At 44.3% G+C, this 27,027-nt stretch overlaps 1 protein-coding gene across 1 annotated transcript; it reads right to left on the reverse strand.

Moving 5' to 3' along the window:
• Positions 1-1,995: 1,995 nt before the first annotated feature.
• On the reverse strand, positions 1,996-14,352 carry csrnp1b (cysteine-serine-rich nuclear protein 1b). The gene is made up of 5 exons (XM_060899875.1): positions 14,168-14,352; positions 8,347-8,547; positions 6,376-6,635; positions 5,967-6,263; positions 1,996-5,221 (listed from the first exon to the last, which is right to left on the reverse strand). The coding sequence occupies exons 2-5, from the start codon at positions 8,528-8,530 to the stop codon at positions 4,250-4,252; spliced, it is 1,713 nt and encodes a 570-aa protein (XP_060755858.1). The 5' UTR covers positions 8,531-8,547; positions 14,168-14,352; the 3' UTR covers positions 1,996-4,249.
• Between the last annotated feature and the right edge of the window lie 12,675 nt (positions 14,353-27,027).

Here is a 27,027-nt window from a genome sequence, read left to right on the forward strand (position 1 = left end):
GCAACTCACAAGCCACAAGAGCGCGCGTGTGTGTTGGGGAGGAACGTAGCCGGTCATTATGACCTCGTGTCACACATGTAAGAAAATACCAAACCTTATCATAATGAATGTAAACAACAAATATAGCTGTTGACTATCTGCCGAGCCGTGTGGAAGACTCCAGTCAGTCACGCGTAGTGGCGGAGTGCGTGCAGGTAAGCCCATCAGACTGAATGAAATGATCAGATGGGCTTTTTAGTCCTGTGACTTTAACATGGTTTTCTTTCCGTTTTCAGAGCATTTGATTTATTCAACTTATGCTGTCAGGATATAAAGAGGATTTAACAAAAATGCTTCGAAAATAAATTTCCTATCCCGTCGAGCACTGAGGACCAATTCCACTAAAGTCTGTGTTAATAATTTCAGAGACCAGACGCCAAACAACATATATCAAGAAAAATTCTGATTTTTTATCCAGCTGTTCTAGATATTTCTGGTCCATTTTAAAACTCAAGATGTGAAATTCTTACAAGCAGGCTTTTTTATATATGCAGTTTGGCCACTTCTTAGTCTCATTCATCTGTAGCCGCTTTATCCTGTTCTACAGGGTCGCAGGCAAGCTGGAGCCTATCCCAGCTGACTACGGGCGAAAGGCGGGGTACACCCTGGACAAGTCGCCAGGTCATCACAGGGCTGACACATAGACACAGACAACCATTCACACTCATTCACACCTACGGTCAATTTAGAGTCACCAGTTAACCTAACCTGCATGTCTCTGGACTGTGGGGGAAACCGGAGCACCCGGAGGAAACCCACGCGGACACAGGGAGAACATGCAAACTCCACACAGAAAGGCCCTCACCGGCCCCGGGGCTCGAACCCGGACCTTCTTGCTGTGAGGCGACAGCGCTAACCACTACACCACCGTGCCGCCCCACTTCCTAGTCAGATGAAATAATTCTCAATTTGTTGAAGTGAAAAGTAAGCAAAATTTTCAGCAAACTTTTTGCTTTATTTTTATAGTTGTTGAACTTGTTTTAAAAAAAAAAAAGTCGTCATTGGGGCATGTGCAGAAGTTTAGGCACCCCCTAGCCACTGATATGCTTAAGTTACCCCTTTCCTCTCCTCATCCAGATACATTTTCAGAACAAAATGGTGTAGTTTAAGCTTAAATGTCAAAAAGCTGTGACCCCTGAATAGATGACAGGATCTTTTGTAACATTGATTTAACAGACTGAATTTCTTTCCTGAACAGCAGCAGTCATTTCTTGGAAATGTCTGACTAGTCGTACCACTGTTGCCACCCAGTGGTACTGGTGTGCAATAATCATACATGCAATAGTTTTTCCCAGTTTTCTGTGTTGGCTGATTGCGTCAACATTTTTTTCCCCTTATAAATATCAAAAGACAGTCAAACAATCCAACCAGAAACATGATATCCATCATCTGTAGCCACTTATCCTGTTCTGCAGGCAAGCTGTGGGTGAGAGGTGGGGTACACCCTGGACAAGTCACTAGATCATCACAGGGCTGACAGACAAAACAACCATTCACATTCACGCCTACGGTCAATTTAGAGCCACCAATTAGCCTAACCTGCATATCTTTGGATGGAGCACCCGTAGGAAACCCACACAGACACAGGGAGAACATGCAAACTCCACACAGAAAAGCTCCTGTCAGCCACGGAGCTCGAACCCAGGACCTTCTTGCTGTGAGGTGACAGTGCTAACCACTACACCACTGTGCCGCCCCAAACACATGATGTTCATTCAATAAATAAAAGCTTACAATCACCACCACCCTGTCGTGAATTATTTCAATTTACAGCATGAACCAAAGGGCACATGGATTATACGTTATGGGATAAGTGTGTGTGTGTTTTATAGGCTACTGGAAGTTAGTAGAAAGATCAGAGCAGACAAAGAAGCATTTAAGAAAAAGCTGAACTTTTATTTTTGAAATGACAAACTACTGTCAAATGACTTGAATGAAATGAACAGCTTTTACCTGTTGAGCGTGAAAATATATTTAAAAAAAAATAAAACAGAAAAAGCAGCTTGGTTTGCTCTGTAGTACCATTTAAGCTGAAAAATATGTACAACATAAATGATGAAATTAAGAAACACTTTCAAAAGTATCGTAGATCAAAACATACAATAATTATGCCTAATAAATACCCATCATTTTCCATTTCTTCATAAGGAGTGATGCATCTTTACAAGGAAACGAGGCATACTTGCAGAAAGCAGTGCCTTCTCGAGAATGGAAATGAATGTCATGTTTCAAGAACAGCACATGAAGGCAAAAAGCAAAATACGTTTCTGATTGTGCAGTTTTGCGCTTGCAAATTATATACTGAGACAAAAATGTGAACGAATCTCACATGCAATAGCTTTAGAAACCAAGTGTGGGAGGTGGAGTATGTACATGTCTACACGTTCCTCCATCGAGGATGTTCCAGCTTCACCACCTTCAGTTCAGGTTTGAGACATGGGCAAAGAAATGCTGTTGGGGTTGTTCTTGCATAATTTGATACACTTTTGCATAATATATGCAGAATTTATCCAAAAGATTTATTTATTTTTTTAAATCATTTACATCCACAATTTTATGTGGTCAGTTAAATCAAATTTAGCTTAAAACACGTCTCGGTTCAACTGAAAAAGGCATTAGAAAGAAATAATCTTACTTCTGGCCAGAATAAAAGTTTAGAAGTATAACTATGTGTAACTATATTAATATATTACAAATGCGTCAATATTTGATGAAAATTGGGTTTTTTTTTATTTTAATAAAATAGTTTGTCAAATGATAGAGATTAGAATTCTTCAAATCTACATAAATTAGAAAATTTTAGTGTGATTCTCTACATTGTAGGCAACATCATGGACAATAATGCAATTCTGATCTTAGGAAATAGGTAGGCTGTCTTTTTTTTTTTTTAATTTACTTTTTTTTTTCATCACTTAGAAAAGAACTTTTTTTACAACAGACCAGCGACCATGGCTCCTTAGATTAACAGGCACATAGAGTAAACTTTTTAAACACCGCTTTCTCTTTCTTTTTTATTGCGCAACTATTTAATAAATTAGTACACTACTGAAAAAATGTGAAATAATTTAACTGAAATTTTGCTTCGCACAAGTTAATGGATTGGGAAAAAAAAAAAAAAAAAAGATATATTTTCACGAAGAAGCTGCATGTTTCACTTTTCCAGAGCTCAGAGTGGCTCAGATACTCAGTCGGTGTTCAGAGATAAATAAATAAAATAAACTCGAAACCTAAGGAATAAATAGAGTAATAAAGTAGTAATGGTAAATAGATATCACAGTTATGCAATGATTCTCCACGATGAGTATTTAATGAGATTTTTAAAACTGAAATATTCATGGCATGTTAATAAAACAAAAAACACAAATGCTCGGTATCTTAAGTTTTGTGCTAATGTCCTGACGCTCCGAAAACACCGAAAATGGTGCCACGTCTTTCTTTACTGAATGCCAAAAAAAAAAAAAAAAGTCGACACGTCAGCAACCCATCCGCCCCCCACTGAAGTTTCGTTGATATTTTCACAGGTAAAGTGCTAACTGAGGAGCCTTTGGGGAGATTCGTGTACCATTAGAGATTCCAATGAGCCATTTTATGGAACAAGAGGAGTCTTCCTCTAGCTTTGTGATTACGTACAGACCGTACAAACGTGACAGACGGGGAGGGGGAGGAAAAAAAAAAAACCTAAAGGGGTCTTTAAAATGCTGTTTTGAGTTTTGGTGGAAAATCTCAGAAGAGCCAAATAGGGTCCATCACAGCGATGTATGGTCACAATACATTGCTTCCAAAAGCTAGAAAAAGTCCCTGAGGTGCATAATCAGCATTGTTTTTTTTTTTAAAGACTCCCATCTGTGCCCTGTGTAAAGTTCATATAAATAATCTTATCAATAGTAATAATAATAGTAATAATAATAGTAATAACACCAATGTGGGTGACAAATTCAGCTCAACTTTCCTGGCCATATGTACAAATATTCTTAAACCGGCAGCCAGAGACCTTAAACCGAAATATTAGCTGCCACTTTGATGGGAATAATAATAATAATAATAATAATAATAATAATAATAAAGACTGCTAACATTTTCAAGGCAACTAATGAATTTTTTTAAGCCTTGACAGCCAGAGGCTGCTATAACTTACAAAATGACATTAAAGCTGGATTCATTTACAATTGGATCCTTTATCATAGTGTTGAATATGAAACATCCGCCTGCTTCACACTTTTACATACTCCATCACAGACAACTTCATGGCTTCTTCCAGCATCTGATTGTCTGTGAATGTGGTAGGTGGTTCCGGTACAGATTCTGACAAACCAATGAGCGACTCCAAGAGCCCGGTGCCTTGGTCACTGACTTGTGGGAAGCTGGGGTGGGCGGGCAGCTGAAACTGAAAAAAGTTGTCCAAATGTTCATACTCCTTGAGAGAGTTGTAGAGCGAGCTGGGCCCTAGACAGGGAAATCCGTCAAAGAACTCCAAGTCGGACTCCGAGGACAGGCTCAGGTCCATGTAGTTATCGATCGTAGGAGATGGTGTGTTAGGAACCGATTCGCTGTTAAACAGAGCGTCGTCTTGGTTCGCGTTTTCGTCCAAGAGCTCGGACACGGCCGCCGCTCTGTCTGTCGAGTCCGTTTGTGTCGGCGTACAGGTGTCATCATCGCCGTCCACCTTTTCCACAGTACTGAAAATGCCGTATCCTACAGACGACAGCTCGGTCCTTCTCTGCTCCTGGCTGCATTGGAGAGAGCACTCATCGTTATCAGTGTCGCTGAAGCTCAGAATTTGTGCAAGTCCGTTCTCATCCACGTCCAGAGACGACTGTTCGCTCCGAGGCGTGTCAGCTGCTTCAGAGTCCTCGCTCTGACCCGAAGAACTAGAAGAGTCCGTCATGTCACTGCTACAGCTGTTCTCTCCAGCAGCTGCTAATTCGGAGTTGAAATGAAAGCTTGAGCTGTTCGGCTCACCGCCGCCCTCTGCTGGACACCGGTCTCCCGAGTTCATCTTGGGCTGCTCGTCTGAAGCGGCCTCGTTTTCAGAAGCATGCTCCTCCAGACGCTTTTCAAGCTCCAGCTTCATGATGGTGTGAATGTAGTGGGTCTGGACGCGACTGGGGTTAAACTCGATGCGGCCCTCGGTGTTCCCACAGCCGTCCTTGGTGCAGCCACAGGGGAAGGATGAGTGGTCCATCTGTGAGGTTAAAAAAAAAGAGCAAATTCTTTATAGATCACTTCTAGGAGATACTGCCAATTGCATTCCTTTGATTACTGGGGTGTACACTTTCATTTAAAAACACAGCTGTGATGGGTCAAGGGGAGTCTCCGATTGGAATCGCAAAGGACTAGACTGAGAATCTCTGACCAGAACTGATTTACAGTGCTGTACAGAAGTCTTAGGCACATGGAAAGAAAGGCTGTCGACCAAAAATGGCTTAAACAAAAGTGAAATGAAATGTTTAAACATTTAAAAATATACTATGAACAGCAGTAAGCTATAATACTGTAAATGAAACGGTCAGTATCTGGTGTGAGACGACCTTTTGCTTTATAAATAAATAAATAGTAGTCTCGGGTCCAGTGAGTGCAGTTTTACGCGGAAATGAGCTGTAGGTTTTACTGAGCAGCTTACAGAACCAGCCACAGTTCTTCTGGACACTTTGTCACACTCGCTTCTTCATTTTGCACCAAAACCCAGCAGCCTTCATTATCTTTTATTTTCTTAATCTCTCTTATGGAATACGCTGCTCAGATACAAACTTTTTTCCCCCCCCGTAACGTTTAATTTTGTGCTGGAAAACAAAAGTTTGGACCCTAAAATGTTTTTGTACCGACTCGATAATGAAGTCATAAAATAGAAATCTATAACAAAAACAGAGTGCCTAAGACTTTTGCACAGTACCGTATAAATGAAGCTTTTAGAGTACTATGGTTCCCACCTGACACTTGATGCCAGCCAAACTACAGCTGCAGGTTTCAGGTTCGCAGAAGCCCTGGCAGTCGCAGCCACAGTCCTCCCGTGACATGCGCAGCTCGTGCAGCTGCCTTTTCTCCTCCTTGTCGATCTTCTTCACTCCAGCTGCTTTCAGGATGGCGTGCCGCCTCTTGGACGGGTAAGGGTGGAGGAATGACCCGCTGTCCAGGTTCACGCCGCTGAGATCGAGCTCGTCCTCAGGGATATCGTCCACAGTCAGCTGGTCCGCCTCTTCAGACTCCTGGGTACCGTTCTTAGTCAGCTGTTAGAGAGGACAATGGGGGCAGTTAGTTAAAGATCTCCTGTTGCTTGTGTGAGTGTGGGCTGTATGCAGTCTCTTCATAATCTTAGGAGACTACTACAACAACACATACCTTCTGTTTCAGAGCCTCCAGCTTCTCTTCCTTCATTCGGTTCTTGATCTTCTCATGCCGTAGGTGGCGCTGTTCAATAGCAAACTCAGCCAGTGTGTAGCGGCGTTGTGCACTGTGCCTCTGCAACATGCCCAGTGTGCATCCGCCTCTGCTAGGTACGCTGGTGAAACCCTGGCACCGTGGGAAGAAGAAGACGGTCACCTGATCAAACTGCACGTTGCCTCTTCGTGGCCTTTTGGTCTTTTTGAGGATGGAGGTGGCTACGAGAGAGAGGGAGAGAGAGAACTTTGAGAGCTTTGTTTCTCCAAAAAAACCCAAACCAAAACAAAACAAAACAAAAAAAAACCCACTGTGTTCCTGGAAGAATAATAAAAAAGGCACATCTGCACACGGAGGTGCTTTTGAGAGACAGTGAGTGCTCAAGTGCTTTTCTTAGGAACTCATCAGGGAATATTTATGTAGGAAGAGTGCCAGGTCTAATGGGAGGACTTGACTGGGTGTAAACATGAGGATTGCAGTTACAGCGCATGCTCTAAATTTTATCTACCACAAGATGGCAGACAACGCAAACACTAACAAAAACAACAACAACAACAACAACGGATGAGAAAAACAAGGGGGGAAAAAAAAAAGTTTCATATACATTATCAGTGAACCGAAGCGATTATTCTTATCAGCTAGCCACGAATTTCCCTTTGGCGCTGATGGTAGAAGGGAAACTAAGCCGTGAGATTAATCACACAGTGAGTAAACGTGTTAGAAATTTGAAGCTTCCTGCATTGAGGCAGACTGTCTGTCAGAGCAATACATTTCACCAAATGGAGCCGAGACTGAGCAGCGCAGCCCGTTTTCTCTCTCACACACACACACACACACACACACACACACACACACACACACACACACACACAGCTGTCTGAAGCCTACTTAGTGGCTAGTTCAGTGTCACCAGCCAAACGTTCCATTTGTATTAAAGGCATTGGAATGAGATTTATGCAGAGACGAGGCGTTTGTAACAAAACCACAGAAAATCCAAATGTGGGAACATGACTTTTGGAAATTCCACTTCCTCTGTGCCTCGGAGTGAGACAGGGCTGATTTTTTCCCCCTCAAGAAGATAAAACCAATTCTTATCTGCAGAGCAGTGTGTAGAGGGGATGAACATGCTAATAATCTCCACAGATGGTCTCCATTAAAACACACAGCCTGCTGGGAGCCCTGCTGTGTACATATGCCTTGGCTATCAGATTCTTGTGCAAGCTCACTCACATATTTAAAAAAAAAAAAAAAAACAACAAAAAAAAAAAACACCTGACCTAACTAATTTAAAAAAAAAGTAGGGTTGGTTCACATCAGACTTGAACCTTTTCATTATTGTTACACACAAGTTAAAGGACTAGGAAAAAAAAAAATCCTTAATCTGGATTCGACTAGTTTCCAATTCCCCTCACTTCTATTTCACATTCATTAATTAAAATCAAATTCTAGGTTTCAGCTGAACACCTGAATCATCTCGCTTTCATTTGCCTTCCTCAGCACCTGTACTAAGGGTCTGCCAGGTACAGACAAGGCTCTGTGTGTTCTCCCCCTCAGCTCTCACTGTCTCTCCTGGCATCGTGCCCATTCACTGGCACTTTGCCCTGCCGTCCTGGGAATCTCACAACTGTTTACCCCGCTTCCTTCACCTCACTGCTCCCACAATCTCCATCAGACAGGCAGAGGAACAGCAGGCGAGTGTGCGGGATACGCTTTCCAAGTTGTTCAAAATTGCACAAGGTAGAAGGTGACCTTGTCAACGTTCAGAGGATGTTCCGATTCTGCTTCAGGAGAGCAATTTAAGAAGGTAAAGATGTTCCTAAATCTGGTTGTGTGGTTCATTCCCAGAGGACCCTGCCTACAAGAGTGCAGTTTTTCCTTTTCTTTTGAAGCCGAGAGATGACAGTGCTGGAATAAAACGGAAGTCATACTCACTGCTGAACGACACTGCCGGTGAGCTCGGGTTACTGGACGTGGAGTCCAGGGTGTCCGAGTAGCAGCTCTCGCCATCCGAGTCCCAGCCGGAGTAGGCAGAGGAGGAGAGTGATGATGGAGAGGATGAAGAGTAGCACGGGTCCTCCTCCACCTCCTCAAACTTCCTCTTGAGAAGCCCACTCATAGCGTTAAAGTGCTGATCTGTGGGACACCAAACAAACAGGCCACAAAGAAAGATTTATCAGCATCATAGTGATAATTAAATGAAAGGAGGAAAAAAACAAACAAACAAACAAAAAACCCATAAGGTCTGCACCATGTGGGCGATAATGAAGACCCTCATCTATGTGCTGTATTCTGCGCAATACACGTCAAATAACGAGCTGACTGGACTATACGACGGGCCCTGAGCCGGGAGAGGAACAGGAAACAATCAATAAAGTCCCTCCAGAGCAAGCCAACAATTATCAGACCTTTCACCCACTTCCAAATTCAATCAGCCGAGCAAATACATCGATCAGCAGAAAAGGAGTCTGCAGACTACACAGGCACACAAGCAAGTAGGCATGTTTATTATGTAGCCCTTGAATGCCCTTCTTTCCACTGCTCCCATGGAGAGGCTGCTTGTGCACTGATGAAGGCAATCAATTCTTTGGACAGAAGAGAAAAGCTGGCCTATGCCTCCGGCTTTAAGGAGTTGAGTAGGAGGAATGCAGCGACTCGCATGCTTTTTGTGCCCCTGGTGGCTGTTGGCTCATGCAGCTATTCTGCCCTGAAGACATTCCCTGTCAGTTAACGCACCTCAAGCCCGACGGTGGGTTGCTGCTCTCTCTGCTGACACGCGTGGAGGAAGACAGGAAAGAACAAATATACCTTGGAGCGAGCTGTTAAAAAAAATGCATACACCTTGTACACACCTTCAAACAATGCAATGTGATTAAAATGCAAATAAGACAGCTTTTTTAATTCTGCTCTAGATTCCTTAATAGGAATATAGAGAGAGTATTGCAAAAACAAGTCGCGTTCCTACGAACAGGGCCACTTCTGAGAACGTGACGGACGGTTGTCATCATTACTGGAAGAGAAGTCTGGAGCACTGCCTGGGTCATTAACAAGTCTGGGTGCATCTGAATAATACTCAATCATCACTGTGAAGCAGATCTTTGCTGAAGGCAAGTAGTTTTTATTATCCTTCACATAATTTCTTGTCCATGTCCAGATCTAGGAATGTTTGAATATATACAAGTGTGCACAAATGAATTAAATTTTACAGCGGTAAAGCACAGCTATAATTACACCCCAGACTAAATGCGTTCGACATTCAGGCATAACTACTTAACCCTTAACACACTGCGCTATGTCCTTTTCCACAGGACCAAAATCAGATGTGTGCTGTCTCTCTAAAGAAACCTCCACACGTGAATGGTCAACTTGCTCTAACCCTGTTATGCAAGTGTGTGCTGGGTAAACAGTAACGTCTACAGCACATCCAGCAAGGAAGGCAGCGATGTTTCCCAGTTGCATGAGCAGTTGCACAATGTTCTCATGAAAGGTGGTTGCGTACCGTGTAGCCGTCCTGATGATCAAGCTCAACGCACTGCCTGGGTCTAGAAAGATTATTATTTGCATACAGAGCAGAGACCGAGCCCGAGGGTAACCCTGACATGTCTCATCTTGCAGCAGTGCAAGCAATACTTCGTCTTGACAGGCCCGCGAGCCTGCAGCAAAATCTTTCAGAGTTTGCATATACAGAGAACAATAACTGCAGATATGCACATGATCGGAGAGATCAGGCCACATTATTGTCTTCCGTTGTCAGTATTTAGCGGTGTTGGAGCACCTGGACACAGCATCTGTTGCTTATCTAGCCCCCTTTTAACCTGTACTCATGCCTCAGATACACAAGGACACACAAGATCACCTTACACCTTCCTGAGGTCTCCTTGTGCGTCTGGCAGAAAACAAAGCCTTGAATGAAAAATCCCTGAGGAGGCTCACTAGAGAAGCTTTAATTAAGAGCTGCGGACAGAAGGATCGCGAGGGGGGTGGTTATGTTGAGAGGGATAGTAGAGAGACAGGAAGAGCTTGGGACCCTGGTGTCAGAAGTGGGTCATCGTCTCGACTGCAGCCTACCTGACAGCCTGATTTGTTCATCTTGTTTAACAGGCAGAAACAATGAAGACATTCCAGAGAAGAGTGTGTGCATGTGCATATACCCCTAGGCAGGAGCAATCCTGGAAGGCCTCCAGATTGACTGACTTAAATGTCAATCTTCTACTACACCGAACGCTTTCCATTAAAAACAGATATCATCCTTTAGATCAGACAGAACAGGCTCTTCACCACCAGTGGCGGTGTCGAGCCAGGCTTGCCATCCATAAAGAGTCAGGAACCATCTCCTGATAAATCTCCCCACCCAGAGGGAGGAGGTAAAGTAGACAGTTTTTTTTTTTGCAAGACCATCAATTATGCAGCACTGTCATTCCATTAACTGCACAGTCAGGAGGAGAATGGCAGCGCCGCCATGAGGTATTCCCCACGCAGTTGTCAGTCGTGTTCAGGAGGTAAATCTCGTGCAGTAGAGAAAAGAGAAAAGGCTGTTCACTCAAGCAGCTTGCCGCAGAAACCAGATCTCCCACCACAGTCAGCACTCAGTGCTGATAAGATGTTAGTGATACGGTGTGCACACAGCCTGACGAGGCTTTAGTCACACGAAAATGAAGGGAATGACAGGAGCCTTGTCAGAATTTAAACGATTATTAAAATCACAAATCATCCGGGGTCGACAATAGGAAGTGCCATGTTACTAGTATTCCTATAAAGTAAATCCCACAAAGTGACAAATTCAATCAAAGCTTTGAAACTCCCCTCCCGCTGGACCTCTAATAGGAGCGACAGAACAGAACGAGCACAAAGTAGGAAAAGAGCAGATCAGAACTGCTCTGTATTGCTTCACACATTTACTTACTTACTAACTTACACACACCAGGTGCTGGAGATTTGACTTTGCCCTGCCAGGTTGCAGTACAGCACGTCCACAAAAGATAACGCAGCAAATCGCATGCACTTAAAACGTGCCAAATACAGCGAGAACAAAACCTGTGTAACAATCTAAATGCCCGTGTGCACAACACCTGGATTTGTAGAGCAGTGAAGATCTCCGGGCACGTTGACGCACACAAGACTGAGAGTCACAGGTGTGAGCATTACTGGAAATGCAGCCCATAACAAAAACATAAGCAGCCAACAAATTTGCACCTTTACACAAGAGAGTGAAGAACTCCACCTGCTGGCGCAGGCACGAGAACTGACGCTGTCTGAGGAGTGTTTCCAGTCAGGCAGAACACCGAACGGTCAGCTGTGCCAGAGACATTCTGTTCCTGTGCTACAACCCATACACAGTGCACAGCCATTTCAAATAGTAGCCTGTACACACACTCCTGTGGGATGGAGGGAGGGGAAGGAGGACTTTAAACAAATAAATAAAGTGATGGCTCCAGCCACAGGAATTTCTCTCTGGCAGGGTGACGCATTTTACAGAGCATGGTGGTGCTATCGAACCCAGATGTCCCGGCATTCTCGCTACAGAAAAAGAGAAAGAGACCGAGACTACGCCTTGGACAAAAATCCATCTTTGCAAAAAATACCCTGTGATTGACCTCATGAGGTTCAGACACATTCCACATAACTGTTTTGAAGGTTATGTCACAGATGTACTTGCCACTGAAATTCCAGTCAACATTTTTAAACTTGTACGTGTTTTCTGCACGCTATTGAGCTTGGCTCAGTTAACAGAAGCAAATTAAGAGTTCAACACCTTCTTCCAAGTCATTCAGGAAGTGCTGAGATTATACTATGCCTACATTGCACACACACACACACACACACCATTCAATGCAGGAACACGGGGTTTAATGAAATTCTACCTGCGGAGTATTAAGCTGCCTAATCTTTGTTGTTCATAGGACAATTTGCATCAATATCTGAAAGACAAAAAAGTTAGGAAAGTGCAAGCACAGGGTGTCTTCCACATTGACGCTGTTGTGATCCGATGAGCAGCATCTTTCCACAGTACTACCAAGAACCTCCCCAGCTTGGAAGGAAGGAAGGAAGGAAGGAAGGGACTGAACAAGGAACAGGGGCTGGACTCTACGAGTCAACCACAGCGTGGGGCACTTTCTATCCAGTACATCACAAACCAGGACTTGACGGACAAAACAGATGGGACCCCTGGGTTACACCACTTTAGAGACGACAACCCCTTCCCCAACCCCCTCTGTCCCTCAGCAGCGTGTGTGAACAACTTGTCTAAGGATTCGTACAGTGACTAACCACTTTAGCACAGACAAAAGATGAGCTTTCAGCACGCCGGGATCTATACATGTCAGCATCCAAACATGGAACGCTCACAGTTGTTCGGTTTCCCTGATGACAATAATGTGATCCTGTTAGATTTCATTTTGCATAACGTAACAAGCCGAACAATCTTGGAATGAAATTAGGTTCATGGGATTTAAAAGGTTTAGGGAAGTAAAAGCAAATGCACACATTGTGCATTCTGGATTTTTTTAAGATTGCAAAAAAAAAAAGTATATTTGCCTTCAGGCACTGAATCTAAACAAAGGCTCCTGATCAGTGGAAACATGATTCCCTCCAACAGCCCGAGTGAGGTCGCGCTAGAGACAGAGGCATCACCACCATCATCATCACACCATTTAACTGAGTTCAACAAGAATTCACACTCGCACAATGGAACAAGGACCAAGTGAGCAATAGTCACCAAAACCCCTCATGAGGTGAGGTGAAGTAACAAGGCTTTTTACCATCATCCATCCATCCATCAGTTACAGACTTGTTTTCCTCCCAGCCTCATTCAAAAGTTAAAAGTTTTCCATTATGGGTTCATTATTTCCATGATTGCATGATGCACTGATGTGATGTGTGTGTGTCTACCGCGACACACACATCTCCAAATCCCAATCAATCAATCCGAGTGGCTTAACTACTGAGACTTGAGTGACATCATAATGTGAAGCTACTGAAATTAATTCAATCACATCATCACCCCCCTCCCCCTCCCATGCTGACCCCAATCATCCCTCTTGTTTTAATGCTAATGACAATTAACACCAAGTCATCAAGACACTGATCTCAGGAACACACCAGGCTCAAACGACTCGGCTCAAGGCATGAATCCGACTCCACAAAAAACAAACAAACATTCACTCAAAAAACAAACAAACAAACAAATCCAAACCCGACTCAAATGGAAACTCAGACAGCAGGTTAACATGTTAGTCTAGGTCTTTCGCAAATAAATAAATAAAAACAAACAAACAAATAAATAAAAGCTGCTATGAGGTTTAAGATAAATCAGCGACTATATCATCAACAACCCGACAATTTATTCCAGTCCAGTTTAGGATGATAAACAAACACAAACACACAAATAGTTGTTGCCTACCTAATAGCTAATTAGCTGAATAAGACCATGGACCTATTAATAATAATAATAAATAATAATAATAATAATAATAATAGCTCAGATTTGTTTCCGCAATTCAAGAAATAAAGAAATCCGCCGCCCGACTTATTTAAAAACAAACAAAAAACAAACAGAATGATGACCTCAGTGGATCTCCCCGTTACAGTGACGAAAGGGAACATTCAAAACTATCTACCTTTCCTTTCCTTTCCTCTCCTCACTCACTCACTCACTCACTCACTCCTTTCACTTCACCCGACACTGGCGACTATACACAACGACACAAGGTAACAATAATCGGATAAAAAAAACCCAAACCAAAACACTTTTACTTACCAACCAAGTAACTGAGTATCCGATCACCATTAGTGAAAATCACAATAGATTTTTTTTTGGTTTAAAAAAATAATAAATGAGGGAATAGAGCAGTAATCCAGGCGGTCACACAGAGACGCTGAGCTTTTGTGTCTTTCTGCTGGAGCGGTTTTGCCTTGTCTGAGGCGGACCGCTCAGCAGCAGCACAGCCTTTTTCGTCAGTGGAAAACTCCCTCCTGGCGTCTGACGCAGGCGGTGACACACACAGTGTGTGTGAGAGAGAAAGAGAGAGAGAGAGAGACCTGCCCACGCTGCTTCCTGCTTTCCCGGCGAGCTGTCCTCACATAACATCACTACTTACAATCATCTAAATAATATAATGAGAACAAACCAAACACAGGACGTGCTGTAGCCCAAAACAAGCTGTTCATCTCACCCCACTCATCATGTAATAAATATTTTTGCCTCCAGTCTAACATAAACCTGAGCAACCATGTTTTTATTCTTCATTATTTATTTTATTCTTTAATCTTTATTAATTCACTTTATTCTTTCAACCTGTTCTGTGTGTGTGTGTTGGGTTCCATGTCGATCCTGAGACATCGGTGACACCACTCCTCGGACCTGCCTGATCCACCCTGACACCCTACTTCTGGCTGGAATCTCATCACGTTGGGTTACATGTGTGTGTTTTGGGTTCCATGTCGATCCTGAGACACCAGTGACACCGCTCCTCGGACCTGCCTGATCCATCCTGATGCCCTACTTCTGGCTGGAATCTCATCACGTTGGGTTACATGTGTGTGTGTTGGGTTCCATGTCGATCCTGAGACACCAGTGACACCGCTCCTCGGACCTGCCTGATCCATCCTGATGCCCTACTTCTGGCTGGAATCTCATCACGTTGGGTTACATGTGTGTGTGTTGGGTTCCATGTCGATCCTGAGACACCGGTGACACCGCTCCTCGGACCTGCCTGATCCATCCTGATGCCCTACTTCTGGCTGGAATCTCATCACGTTGGGTTACATGTCGATCCTGAGACACTAGTGACACCGCTCCTCGGACCTGCCTGATCCATCCTGATGCCCTACTTCTGGCTGGAATCTCATCACGTTGGGTTACATGTGTGTGTGTTGGGTTCCATGTCGATCCTGAGACACCAGTGGCACCGCTCCTCGGACCTGCCTGATCCACCCTGACGCCCTACTTCTGGCTGGAATCTCATCACGTTGGGTTACATGTGTGTGTGTTGGGTTCCATGTCGATCCTGAGACACCGGTGACACCGCTCCTCGGACCTGCCTGATCCATCCTGATGCCCTACTTCTGGCTGGAATCTCATCACGTTGGGTTACATGTCGATCCTGAGACACTAGTGACACCGCTCCTCGGACCTGCCTGATCCATCCTGATGCCCTACTTCTGGCTGGAATCTCATCACGTTGGGTTACATGTGTGTGTGTTGGGTTCCATGTCGATCCTGAGACACCAGTGGCACCGCTCCTCGGACCTGCCTGATCCACCCTGACGCCCTACTTCTGGCTGGAATCTCATCACGTTGGGTTACATGTGTGTGTGTTGGGTTACATGTCGATCCTGAGACACCAGTGACACTGCTCCTCGGACCTGCCTGATCCACCCTGACGCCCTACTTCTGGCTGGATTCTCATCACGTTGGGTTACATGTGTGTGTGTTGGGTTCCATGTCGATCCTGAGACACCAGTGACACCGCTCCTCAGACCTGCCTGATCCACCCTGACGCCCTACTTCTGGCTGGAATCTCATCACGTTGGGTTACATGTCGATCCTGAGACACCAGTGGCACCGCTCCTCGGACCTGCCTGATCCAATCTGATGCCCTACTTCTGGCTGGAATCTCATCATGTTGGGTTATATGTGTGTGTGTTGGGTTCCATGTCGATCCTGAGACACCAGTGACACCACTACTCAGACCTGCCTGATCCACCCTGACGCCCTATTTCTGGCTGGAACCTCATCACGTTGCTCCTGTAGAGATCAGCCAAGTTGCATTTAAAAGACGGTTCTGGACACTTACAGTTTTGCTATGATGGCTGAGAACGACAATTGACACAATAACCTTATGTTGTCATGAACAGTTTTGCACTCAAGTCTCCATCAGTGAACAGTTTATAACTTCAACAAAACTTCATGTTTAAACTATAATGAATTTCCTGGTTATATAGAGTACTTTGTGACTCTATAGATTATAGAAGCGAGTTCTTTATAACTGCTATATATATATCTGTTATGACCCAAATGAGGATGGGTTCCCTTTTGAGTCTGGTTCCTCTCGAAGTTTCTTCCTCATGTCGTCTGAGGGAGTTTTTCTTTGCCACTGTCACCACAGGCTTGCTCATCAGGGATAAATTAGGAACAAAATTAGCTCACGTTTAAAGTCTTTCATTTTCTGTAAAACTACTTTGCGACAATGTCTGTTGTTAAAAGTGCTATACAAATAAACTTGACTTCATGGATTTTTTTTAATGATAAGCTCATTAGCTCATTTACTGCCTCATTATAGCTCATGACTATACGCTGTCAGGAGTCCATTTGAGTAGGAGTCCAATTACTGTCCCCAAGGTACAATGTACCCCATGGGACTCATTACTGGACCTCAAGGTAACTCCGTGTACCTTTCCAGTCCCAAAAAGTTACATATATATTCCCAAGCAGTATATAAAGAGTACAAATGAGCTCCAGTGACAACCCATTGTATAACAACAATACACTTTATTTTCTGAGAGTGTATGATGTTTCATATAAAAGGCACTGTTTTGCGTAAGCGCTCATTTCCCAGTTTCTGACTCAGCCTCAGACGAAATAATGAGTCACACAGACGCACGCACACAAAAGAAACTTTGCATCACTGATTGATTGCAAGTGATTAGATTGCACTGTGATGATTCAAGGATATTTGTCAAGTTCCTCAAGAAGATCACCTGGTTTTCAAGATCATATTAGTGAGGAATCCAGTGGAGACTTAGTAGAGATGTTGGTGCAAATGTTGAACCGAAAGTCCAGCAATGTTATACAAAGCAGTTGTGCTGAGTTGAGCTAGTTAAGGGCCGTCCAAATAGAAAGAGGTTTGCTGGTCACACATCGCTTTGTAGCCGACTTTGGGTCGCTTCCATGTTTCGGATGATTGGTTGTCATCTACCAGTCAAGAGTATCCTTTGATTCCATTTGTAGTCACCTGAAAGTTGAGATTGGTTTTGATAAATCTCTATCTGATGAAGTTTGCATCACTAAGGATTATTTTGGCTATCATCGCTACACATTGGCAAATTTCACTGACATATGGTACCATGGTGTCTGGTTGCCACATCGCTGCTAGTTTTTTCCTATGTGTACATCCCATGAGTTCCATCCATTATCTGTAGCTGTTTATCCTGTGCAGGGTCGCAGGCAAGCTGGAGCCTATCCCAGCTGACTACGGGCGAGAGGTGGGGTACACCCTGGACGAGTCGCCAGGTCATCACAGGGCTGATACATAGACACAAACAACCATTCACACTCACATTCACACCTACTGTCGATTTAGAGCCACCAATTAGCCTAACCTGCATGTCTTTGGACTGTGGGAGAAACTGGAGCACCTGGAGGAAACCCACGCAGACACGAGGAGAACATGCAAACTCCGCACAGAAAGGGCCCCGTCGGCCACTGGGCTTGAACCTAGAACCTTCTTGCTGTGAGGCGACAGTGCTAACCACTACACTACCATCCCATGAGTTAATGCTGCAAATTGAATAAACTTCACTCAGAATTTCCAAATTCTGACTAGGAATATACAGTTTGCCGATTTGAGGAGGTAAAAACTAATCACTAAGCACAGTTATTGTAACTTGCCAGCTTGACCCTAACATAGGATGAACATGAATCCATCCGTGATTTTTTCCCACTTCGAGCTTGAACTCAGAGGTCAAAAGTGACGTAATTCTGATTTCCGACTTTACCCTGAAGTCAAATGCAGCATGAATCCCATCACTATCAGCATGTAGTCCAGAATCATTGTGGTTAATGTCAGAACCCATCATCCAAAGCAAAAAAAGTCCATGGAAGAAGTTCATAAATCTTGGATGTTGCGTGACCTGTTTGTTATGAAGATAAAGTCAGTCAGGGTGGATTTTTCCTGCAAGTGTGTGGCATCTAATCATCAACACTCCCCCTGTAATATGCTGTTTGTAGTCATTCTGAGCTCCCATTACAGTTTTGTCAGAAAACCGATCCTTAAGTTCAATTAAAACAAGAACTTCATGGGTGTGGACTGGAACAAAGCACAAATGCTACATTTGACACATTTTGCACCATTAACATCCCTTCTGGGCGTTAGGGAGAATTCCTCCTTACTGAGCAGAAATGACGCGTCCTGTTTCCTCCTACTGAGAAACCGCCTCACTGCCGGTGCACTGCTAATACACAGGAAAGTGTTGACTGCACACCCATAAAGAGCTGGGCCAAATCTGAGCCACGCACACATGAAGACAGTAAGAGTGAATTCATCACTGTGTATGTAGCTGTGTAACATCATCCTTTACGAGCCACATCTGTATGACCCAGAATTCCAACAGTGCAATAAAAATGGCTGTGGAGGAAGAAGAGGCTCTAAGTGTTTGTATTGTGTGGCTCTGAATTAAGCAGTGCTTCATACCAATGTCAGTACAGGTGTAGATTTCAGCTGGAGCTTGCTTGGGGTAGGACTTTGGACAAACTACCAGTGTGTACACAGCATGCTAATCGTGCATTGCTAATTGAGAGGAGTTAGGTGCTTGTGTGTTCGTGAGAACATTACGCACAGTAAACAATCTGTTCACACTTGAGTGATCATTCCAGCGCGAGTCATCGTCTGGATGCTCTGGATGTTATCAGTTAAATCCGAGCAGCTCTCGCTGTTTTTGCACGGTTTTATTAAGTGGCAGGGTTGATGTTTACCCTCGATGTTGCCTTCTTACCTTCTCCGTTATTTGTTTATGTGGTGGGGCTGTAAAGAGACGTCTGGTTGTGTAGACAGCCTCAGCGTCTGAGCAGGCAGACAGTCCGTCTGTCTGTGATTAACTCACTGTCTCCTCTGTGCTTTTAGGCATTATTGATGCTTGTCTGCATGACCAGGCGTAGCAGTGTGTCACACAGTTCTCTCTCTCTCTCTCTCTCTCTCTCTCTCTCACACACACACACACACACACACACACACACACACACACACACACAGAGTCTCTCCAATACACACAGTATCCTCTGCTTTAGGGGGTTTTCTGTATATGTAAGGAATAAAACACAGCAAAGCAGATTACTTTCCTGTAACAGCATGTCCTGAAGTGTTTTATCTCTCATATACCACAACAATTTGCTATAAAAGAGGAAACCAGGTATAAAGCACTCGCACTGGAGACTCCTTCTGTAAAGCTTAAATACCTTTACGATCGAAGTCTCCTCACAGAAAACATCACTATTTTCTTGTTAAGGAACAACACTTTAAATAAATAAATAAATAAATAAATAGATTTTATTCTGTCCACATTCACTGGATATGAGCATTTGCATGCTCTGATTGGCTACTCTACGACAAGGATATCAGCTCATATACCGTGAGTAGAGAAAAACAAAATAGCGGAGCGTGTTGCTGAACCAACAGAGTATGAAACAGAAACTCTACTCAAAAACAAAACCCCCCAAAATACAAAAAAACCCCAACAAATTATGGAATAAAAGTACTTGATGGTAAGAACGTATCTTTTTTAAAATTTTTCAAGAATTATTATTATAGCATTTTTCACAAATTGCTCCTGTCATTTCACCAGTTTGATTACATTCTAGGGGCGGCACGGTGGTGTAGTGGTTAGCGCTGTCGCCTCACAGCAAGAAGGTCCGGGTTCAAGCCCCGTGGCCGGCGAGGGCCTTTCTGTGCGGAGTTTGCATGTTCTCCCCGTGTCCGCGTGGGTTTCCTCCGGGTGCTCCGGTTTCCCCCACAGCCCAAAGACATGCAGGTTAGGTTAACTGGTGACTCTAAATTGACCGTAGGTGTGAATGTGAGTGTGAATGGTTGTCTGTGTCTATGTGTCAGCCCTGTGATGACCTGGCGACTTGTCCAGGGTGTACCCTGCCTTTTGGCCGTAGTCAGCTGGGATAGGCTCCAGCTTGCCTGCGACCCTGTAGAACAGGATAAAGCGGCTAGAGATAATGAGATGAGATGAATGAGATGAGATTACATTCTAAGTGGAAATGATTTTGTCAAATGTTTTGTATAAAGTTTTTATTTATCGAACTTGCAAAAATATAAAAAATAAAAATGCTCTGTTTCTTAAAATCCAGTGAATGTGGATAGAATAAAACAGTTATTTCACTGAATCTTGTCATACATGGCTCATAGCCAGCTATCAGCTTGTGTACGACTTGATTTCGTGGAATAACTGTCAAATAGTTTGCCACTTATCAAGTTTCCATGAAATGAGCTGTTACTATAGAAAAGATAACATATCAATCAAAACTTGACTGCATTTCCGCAGAGAAAATGCAAAGTGTGCTTGCTGAGCTGTAGCAGAACAGCTATCATGCTAGCATGCTAAAAGCTAGCATGCCAACATGCTAATGCCAACATGCTAACAACTAGCATGCTAACAGTTAGCATACTAACATGCTAACAGCATACTAACATGCTAAAAGCTAGCATGTTAACATGTTAATGCTAACATGCTAATAGATAACATGCTAGTAGATAACATGCTAACAGCTAGCATTCTAACATGCTAATGATTAACATGCTATTTGTTAAAATTCTAACACTTTAAGGCTAATATGCTGACAGCTATCATGCTAACAGCTAACAGGCTAACATGCTAATGGCTAGTATGTTAACTTTTAGCATGCTAACACACTGAGGGTGACATGCTAACAGCTAACATGCTAACAGTTAGCATGCTAACATGCTCAGGCGAACTCACTAACAGCAAACATGCAAACTCTGCATGCTACCATGCTAATCATAACATGTTAACAGCTCTCATGCTAACATGCTAATGGTGAACATGCTAACAACTCGCGAGCTAACAGCAGGCATGATATCGTAATGGGTAACATGCTAAAAGCTAGCATGGTAACACGTGAATGCTTATATGCTAATTGCTATCGTGTGCATGTAAGTATTCCTAATAAGGTGGCCATTGAGTTGAAGTTGATTTGCTGTCAAAGTCTCAAATGAGCAGATCCTTGCCAAATGCATCATCACCTGGGGGGAAGGGAGGAATGACTCAGTCAAGCTTCCATTGATTAGCAGCAAAATGGAGAAAAAACGGACGGATGAAAGGCAAGACAAAGACGAGTGCGGGTCAGAACCGATATAATGTGTGTGATGGGTGATTTGGCCTGAGGTGCCGTATGAAGTTTGGTGGATGTGTGGTGAAGTGTTACTGAGCAAAACTCCATTCATTTGAATGGGGCCAAAAATCAATGGAAGCCTATGGAGGTAAAAAGAGATGCGTGAAAACCAAGGAAAAGACGAGTGCAGGTCTCAGATGAGGGGATGGATCTGTGCGGGGAACTGGCCTGAGGCATTAAGTGAAGTTTCTTGAAGTTTGGTCACTTGGTTAAAAAAATTGATGGAGAGTGAAAGTTTTTCTCCTGAAACACCATTCATTTTCAATGGGGCCACAAATCAATGCAAGCCTATGGAGGAAAAAGGGATGAGCAAAAAGAAAGGAAAAATATGAGTGCGGGTCAGAACCGATTGCATGTATGTGTCGGGGGAGTTGACCTGAAGTATCACATGAGGTTTGGTGCATCTGCGATGGAGCTTGTCCGAGTAGGACGATTCGATTCATGAGCCCTATTCATTCTCTATGGGCAAAAAACAAAAGAAAAACGACAAGAACAAGAGAACGGGCACGTTGATCCAAAAGCTGTATACAAGCACACTACACCACTTCGGGCCAGACGTCTCAGAGTTGGAACAGTGTCTCTATCTCGAACGCCCTAGGAGGAGTAGTGGATCCAAAAAACGTGTTGGAATAAGGCAGAATAAGTAAACTTAAGAAGAACAATAGTGTGCTTGAGCAAGCACACTAACAAGTACTTTTTTTGTTTTTTTTTACAGGCAGTATGACTGTTGCTGATTGGACACCTTTTGTCCAATCAGAATTGAAAATTTACCAGCACTGTGGTATACGTAAAGTGTTAGCATCCCAGGGCTCTGGTTACTGATTAGGGATGCGAAAGTGAAGAATCTATAAAACACACTGTATAAAACTGGGGAATGGGGCCATGTGGACAGCAGTGATGTATATGTCAATACATGTATAATGATAAACATTTAACGAAGCCGGGGCAGCACGGTGGTGTAGTGGTTAGCGCTGTCGCCTCACAGCAAGAAGGTCCTGGGTTCGAGTCCCGTGGCCAGCGAGGGCCTTTCTGTGTGGAGTTTGCATGTTCTCCCCGTGTCCGCGTGGGTTTCCTCCGGGTGCTCCGGTTTCCCCCACAGTCCAAAGACATGCAGGTTAGGTTAACTGGTGACTCTAAATTGAGCGTAGGTGTGAATGTGAGTGTGAATGGTTGTCTGTGTCTATGTGTCAGCCCTGTGATGACCTGGCAACTTGTCCAGGGTGTACCCCGCCTTTCGCCCGTAGTCAGCTGGGATAGGCTCCAGCTTGCCTGCGACCCTGTAGGACAGGATAAAGCGGCTACAGATAATGAGATGAGATGAGATTTAATGAAGCCATGGCCTAATGGTTAGAGAAGCAGCTTTGGGACCAAAATGTTGCTTGTTTGATGCCCTGGACCAGTAGGAATGGCTGAAGTGCCCTTGAGCAAGGTACCTAACCCCCGACTGTTCCCCAGGCTGCTCTGGGTATGTTGTTCATCGCTCTGGATAAGAGCGTCTGCTAAATGCCTGTAATGTCTCATCTCATTATCTCTAGCCGCTTTATCCTTCTACAGGGTCACAGGCAAGCTGGAGCCTATGCCAGCTGACTACGGGCGAAAGGCGGGGTACACCCTGGACAAGTCGCCAGGTCATCACAGGGCTGACACATAGACACAGACAACCATTCACACTCACATTCACACCTACGGTCAATTTAGAGTCACCAGTTAACCTAACCTGCATGTCTTTGGACTGTGGGGGAAACCGGAGCACCCGGAGGAAACCCACGCGGACACGGGGAGAACATGCAAACTCCACACAGAAAGGCCCTCGCCGGCCCCGGGGCTCGAACCCAGGACCTTCTTGCTGTGAGGCGACAGCGCTAACCACTACACCACCGTGCCGCCCCTGCCTGTAATGTAATGTAAAGAAAGCTCTGACCTTAAATAGCCTCTCCAGATAGCCTATAGCGCTAAAAGTAAAAAAAAATAAAAAAGCGGGGTGTTAGGTCTTCAGGTTCATTCCAGGCAAACAGGTTTGCTTCATTTACATGAATGAATTAAAATGCACTTTTTGTGCTTGTTGGTGCTGTGCCCGGAGGCGTGGAGGTGATATGCTGCCTTTCATTCAGTGCTGCTTCAAACAAACTGCCCCAGTTTGAAACGTTTTTCTCCAACATACAAGCCGGAACAAGAACTTAATGACTGTCCCTGAAGGACAACACCAGCATTGCATCCATGTGGACAGCGACAGGCTTCTGTAGGTGTGTGAGGAAATGTGTTCACCTGGATATTTGCAAGGTCGTCACCGATTTGCATATTAATAGTAAGCAAGCATCATCTTAGTGTCCATCATTTATGCACATACCCAAAGCAGGAAGGCTGCCATCCTGACATTCCTAATGCACCAGAATGCAAGCACACCTGATTCGACGCACATCAGGTCGGATTATTAGCTAATGAACTGAATCATCTCATCTCATCTCATCTCATTATCTCTAGCCACTTTATCCTGTTCTACAGGGTCGCAGGCAAGCTGGAGCCTATCCCAGCTGACTACGGGCGAAAGGCGGGGTACACCCTGGACAAGTCGCCAGGTCATCACAGGGCTGACACATAGCCCATGTTTACATTAGACCGTATAAGCGGATCATCAGATTAACGTTTTTAAAACGATTAGCGTGCACACAGCAACACCAATACACGATTTGTGTGCACACAGCAACGCCAATACACGGATACGCTCGGCTCCGCAGGCATCCTGTGCTCCAAATCACTCCGCCCTGAACAGCGAGTGCCCTCTGGAGGGTGCGCACTCCGGCCCTGCGCAGCTCACAGAGCGCGCGAGTGAAGTGAACAAGCTGTGATTCGGGACTGAGCCGCTGTGTGTGTGATCCCAGCGCATATCACTTACTACTTGCAAGTGGAAGGATGGCAAGCCTAAAGACAATCATAACTACACAATGGGCAGTATTTGCATCAGTATTTGCAGTATTTTCATACTTTTATACTCTTTAATGAAAGGTGATACAAGGCGGAAGTCTGCGCCGTTTTTCAGCAGTCGCGTCACATGACCAACGCCAGCGAATCAGGAAGGTGGATGTCACAGTGACGTTGTCCAATGAGACGCCAGCTAGAGCTCAGCACAGCGTATCCGCGTATTCTGAATGTTTACACAGCACCGGACCAGACACGATCTGGATTGAATACGTGGATGCTGGCGGATTCCCGTTTCCCGGCGTTTCCAGGCAGTTTAATGTAAACGGACAGTGCATCCGCGAAGAAAACAAGACAGATACAGTCTAATGTAAACGTAGCCATAGACAACCATTCACACCTACGGTCAATTTAGAGTCACCAGTTAACCTAACCTGCATGTCTTTGGACTGTGGGGGAAACCGGAGCACCCGGAGGAAACCCACGCGGACAACATGCAAACTCCACACAGAAAGGCCCTCGCCGGCCACGGGGCTCGAACCTGGACCTTCTTGCTGTGAGGCGACAGCGCTAACCACTACACCACCGTGCCACCTGAACTGAATCATGAACAGACTAAACTGTGTAGTGCAGTGCTGCCGGTCTCAACAACTGGACACACCCTGTGTATACAGTCATTCTGGAGCATTTTTTTTTTTTTTAAACAGCAGCAAAAAGAAAAATCCTGAATATTATTTATTCACAGCACACGATGAAATCATACACGCGACAAACATGTGCAGCAAGTGTTGGTTTTCATCGCTGGATTTGAGGAAAGAACTTTAAAAAAAGCAAAAAAAAAAGTTCCAGTGAACACTGAGACTCACAAATATTTGCTTTCTCTTTCAATAAAGAAGTTCCAGTCGAGGGGGAGGGGGATCCTCGCTTACAGCCACTGAATCAGTCCTGCATATATTAGGCACTCTGTCTTTAAAAGTGTGCCAGAGTCTTTGCTGTGGATGACGCCCCACAACGAGCACAATAATGGCCCTGAATGCTTACCATCTGCAAGAAGGGGGGAAAAAATCCACCGCTGCACGTGCTGTGTACAGCACCTCGCCAGTGTACGAATTTATTCACACCAGCCGGTTTCATAGCCTGTAATGAGTGCCTCAGTATACACGAGTTGTGAATCATAGCTTTCAAGTCCTATCTAAAGTACCGTACATCGACTTGGTGTTCACAAACACTGGCATATTGTTAGGCCGTAATGACAGGGTACAGGAATGACACGGTCCGGGCAATAAAAGGAAAACAAAAGCCTCATGAACTGAATGGTGTACGGAGCAGCGATGTGTCCGTGAGCGAGTTCGGATTTGCTGTGCTGGCAGTAGGGAGGAGGGTGAACACATGTGAGGTGGTCACGGTGAAGTTCTGGGAACAGATTGATGGCACCAGCTGTCCCTGAGAGAGAAAACAAAGCCAGACAGCTGGTCACCTGTAACTGCAACTAGTGCTGAGAGTGCAACTCTGGACAGCTATTGAGTGGGAGGGTCAATTACTGACACATGACACACACACACAGCTTCATGGCTCCTTAGTATTAATTAGGGCTATTAAAATGCCGGGTCATGATAAGTCCTGATTCGATACAGATGTACAGCAGCATTAGCAATTTCTGTTGAACAGGCCTCAAATCGAGCTGAATATCTAAATGAGATGAAAATCCTTGTCCTCTTAAATTCTCACACATTTAGTTTCAGTTAAGGAGAAATAGAAAGAAGAGCTCTCTCAGGGTTAATGCACAGGCAGCTCAGAGAAGAACGACGCCCTCCTCCCTCTCCAGCCCGTCGCCGACCAATTACAGCGCAGCCACTCTGCTCTACTCAGAGACAGAAGAATTCAGCCAATGATATGACATCATCAGATGCCCATTAAAGGAGAGGTTCTCCTTTTTTTTTCCTTTGAAGAAGAGCAAAAGAAATGTGAGGCCTTTTTTTCCCCCTCCGGAACTCTGTCATTGGGGGTTTAGAGACAAAGCACTGTTTGTTTTTCCTCCCTTTAAAACGTTTCTGCCTTGGGCACTATTAAAAGAAATTGAACCAGTTTTTCAATTAAAAAAAAAAAAACACCCTTTACTGAATAGACATGTGTAGCTCTAATAAGACGATCTACTGGACGTTATTTCAGCGTTACAGCATTACACTGCGGTACTCAGCATTACCACTTCTCGCGTCTCTATTTTCTTGGTTACATTTGTGCCGTGACCAGACGCTCACTGTTTCCAATAGTCCCTTTCAGCTCCAACAAATGCTCATTATTCTTAGGCTGACCTCAGTGTGTGTATGTGTTTTCCCCTTCACAGAGTCTCTGCACATGTCTTCAGCAGCGGGGTGAAGGGGGGGAAAAAAAAACCTGACTTGAGTTGCTTTGTTTACTTGGCAACGTGGTGAGCCTGTCTGACTAATGCATTCATGAGTCTATCTCAGAGGAATTTTGCTCGACGTTGATTTACAGATTGCTATGGATTAGGTTTTTCATGTTGCAGAACGCTCAGTGAGATAGCTTGTGGTACGACCTCATATGTTTAA

This window comes from Neoarius graeffei, chromosome 19 (assembly GCF_027579695.1).
Source record: "Neoarius graeffei isolate fNeoGra1 chromosome 19, fNeoGra1.pri, whole genome shotgun sequence".
NCBI lineage: Eukaryota > Metazoa > Chordata > Actinopteri > Siluriformes > Ariidae > Neoarius > Neoarius graeffei.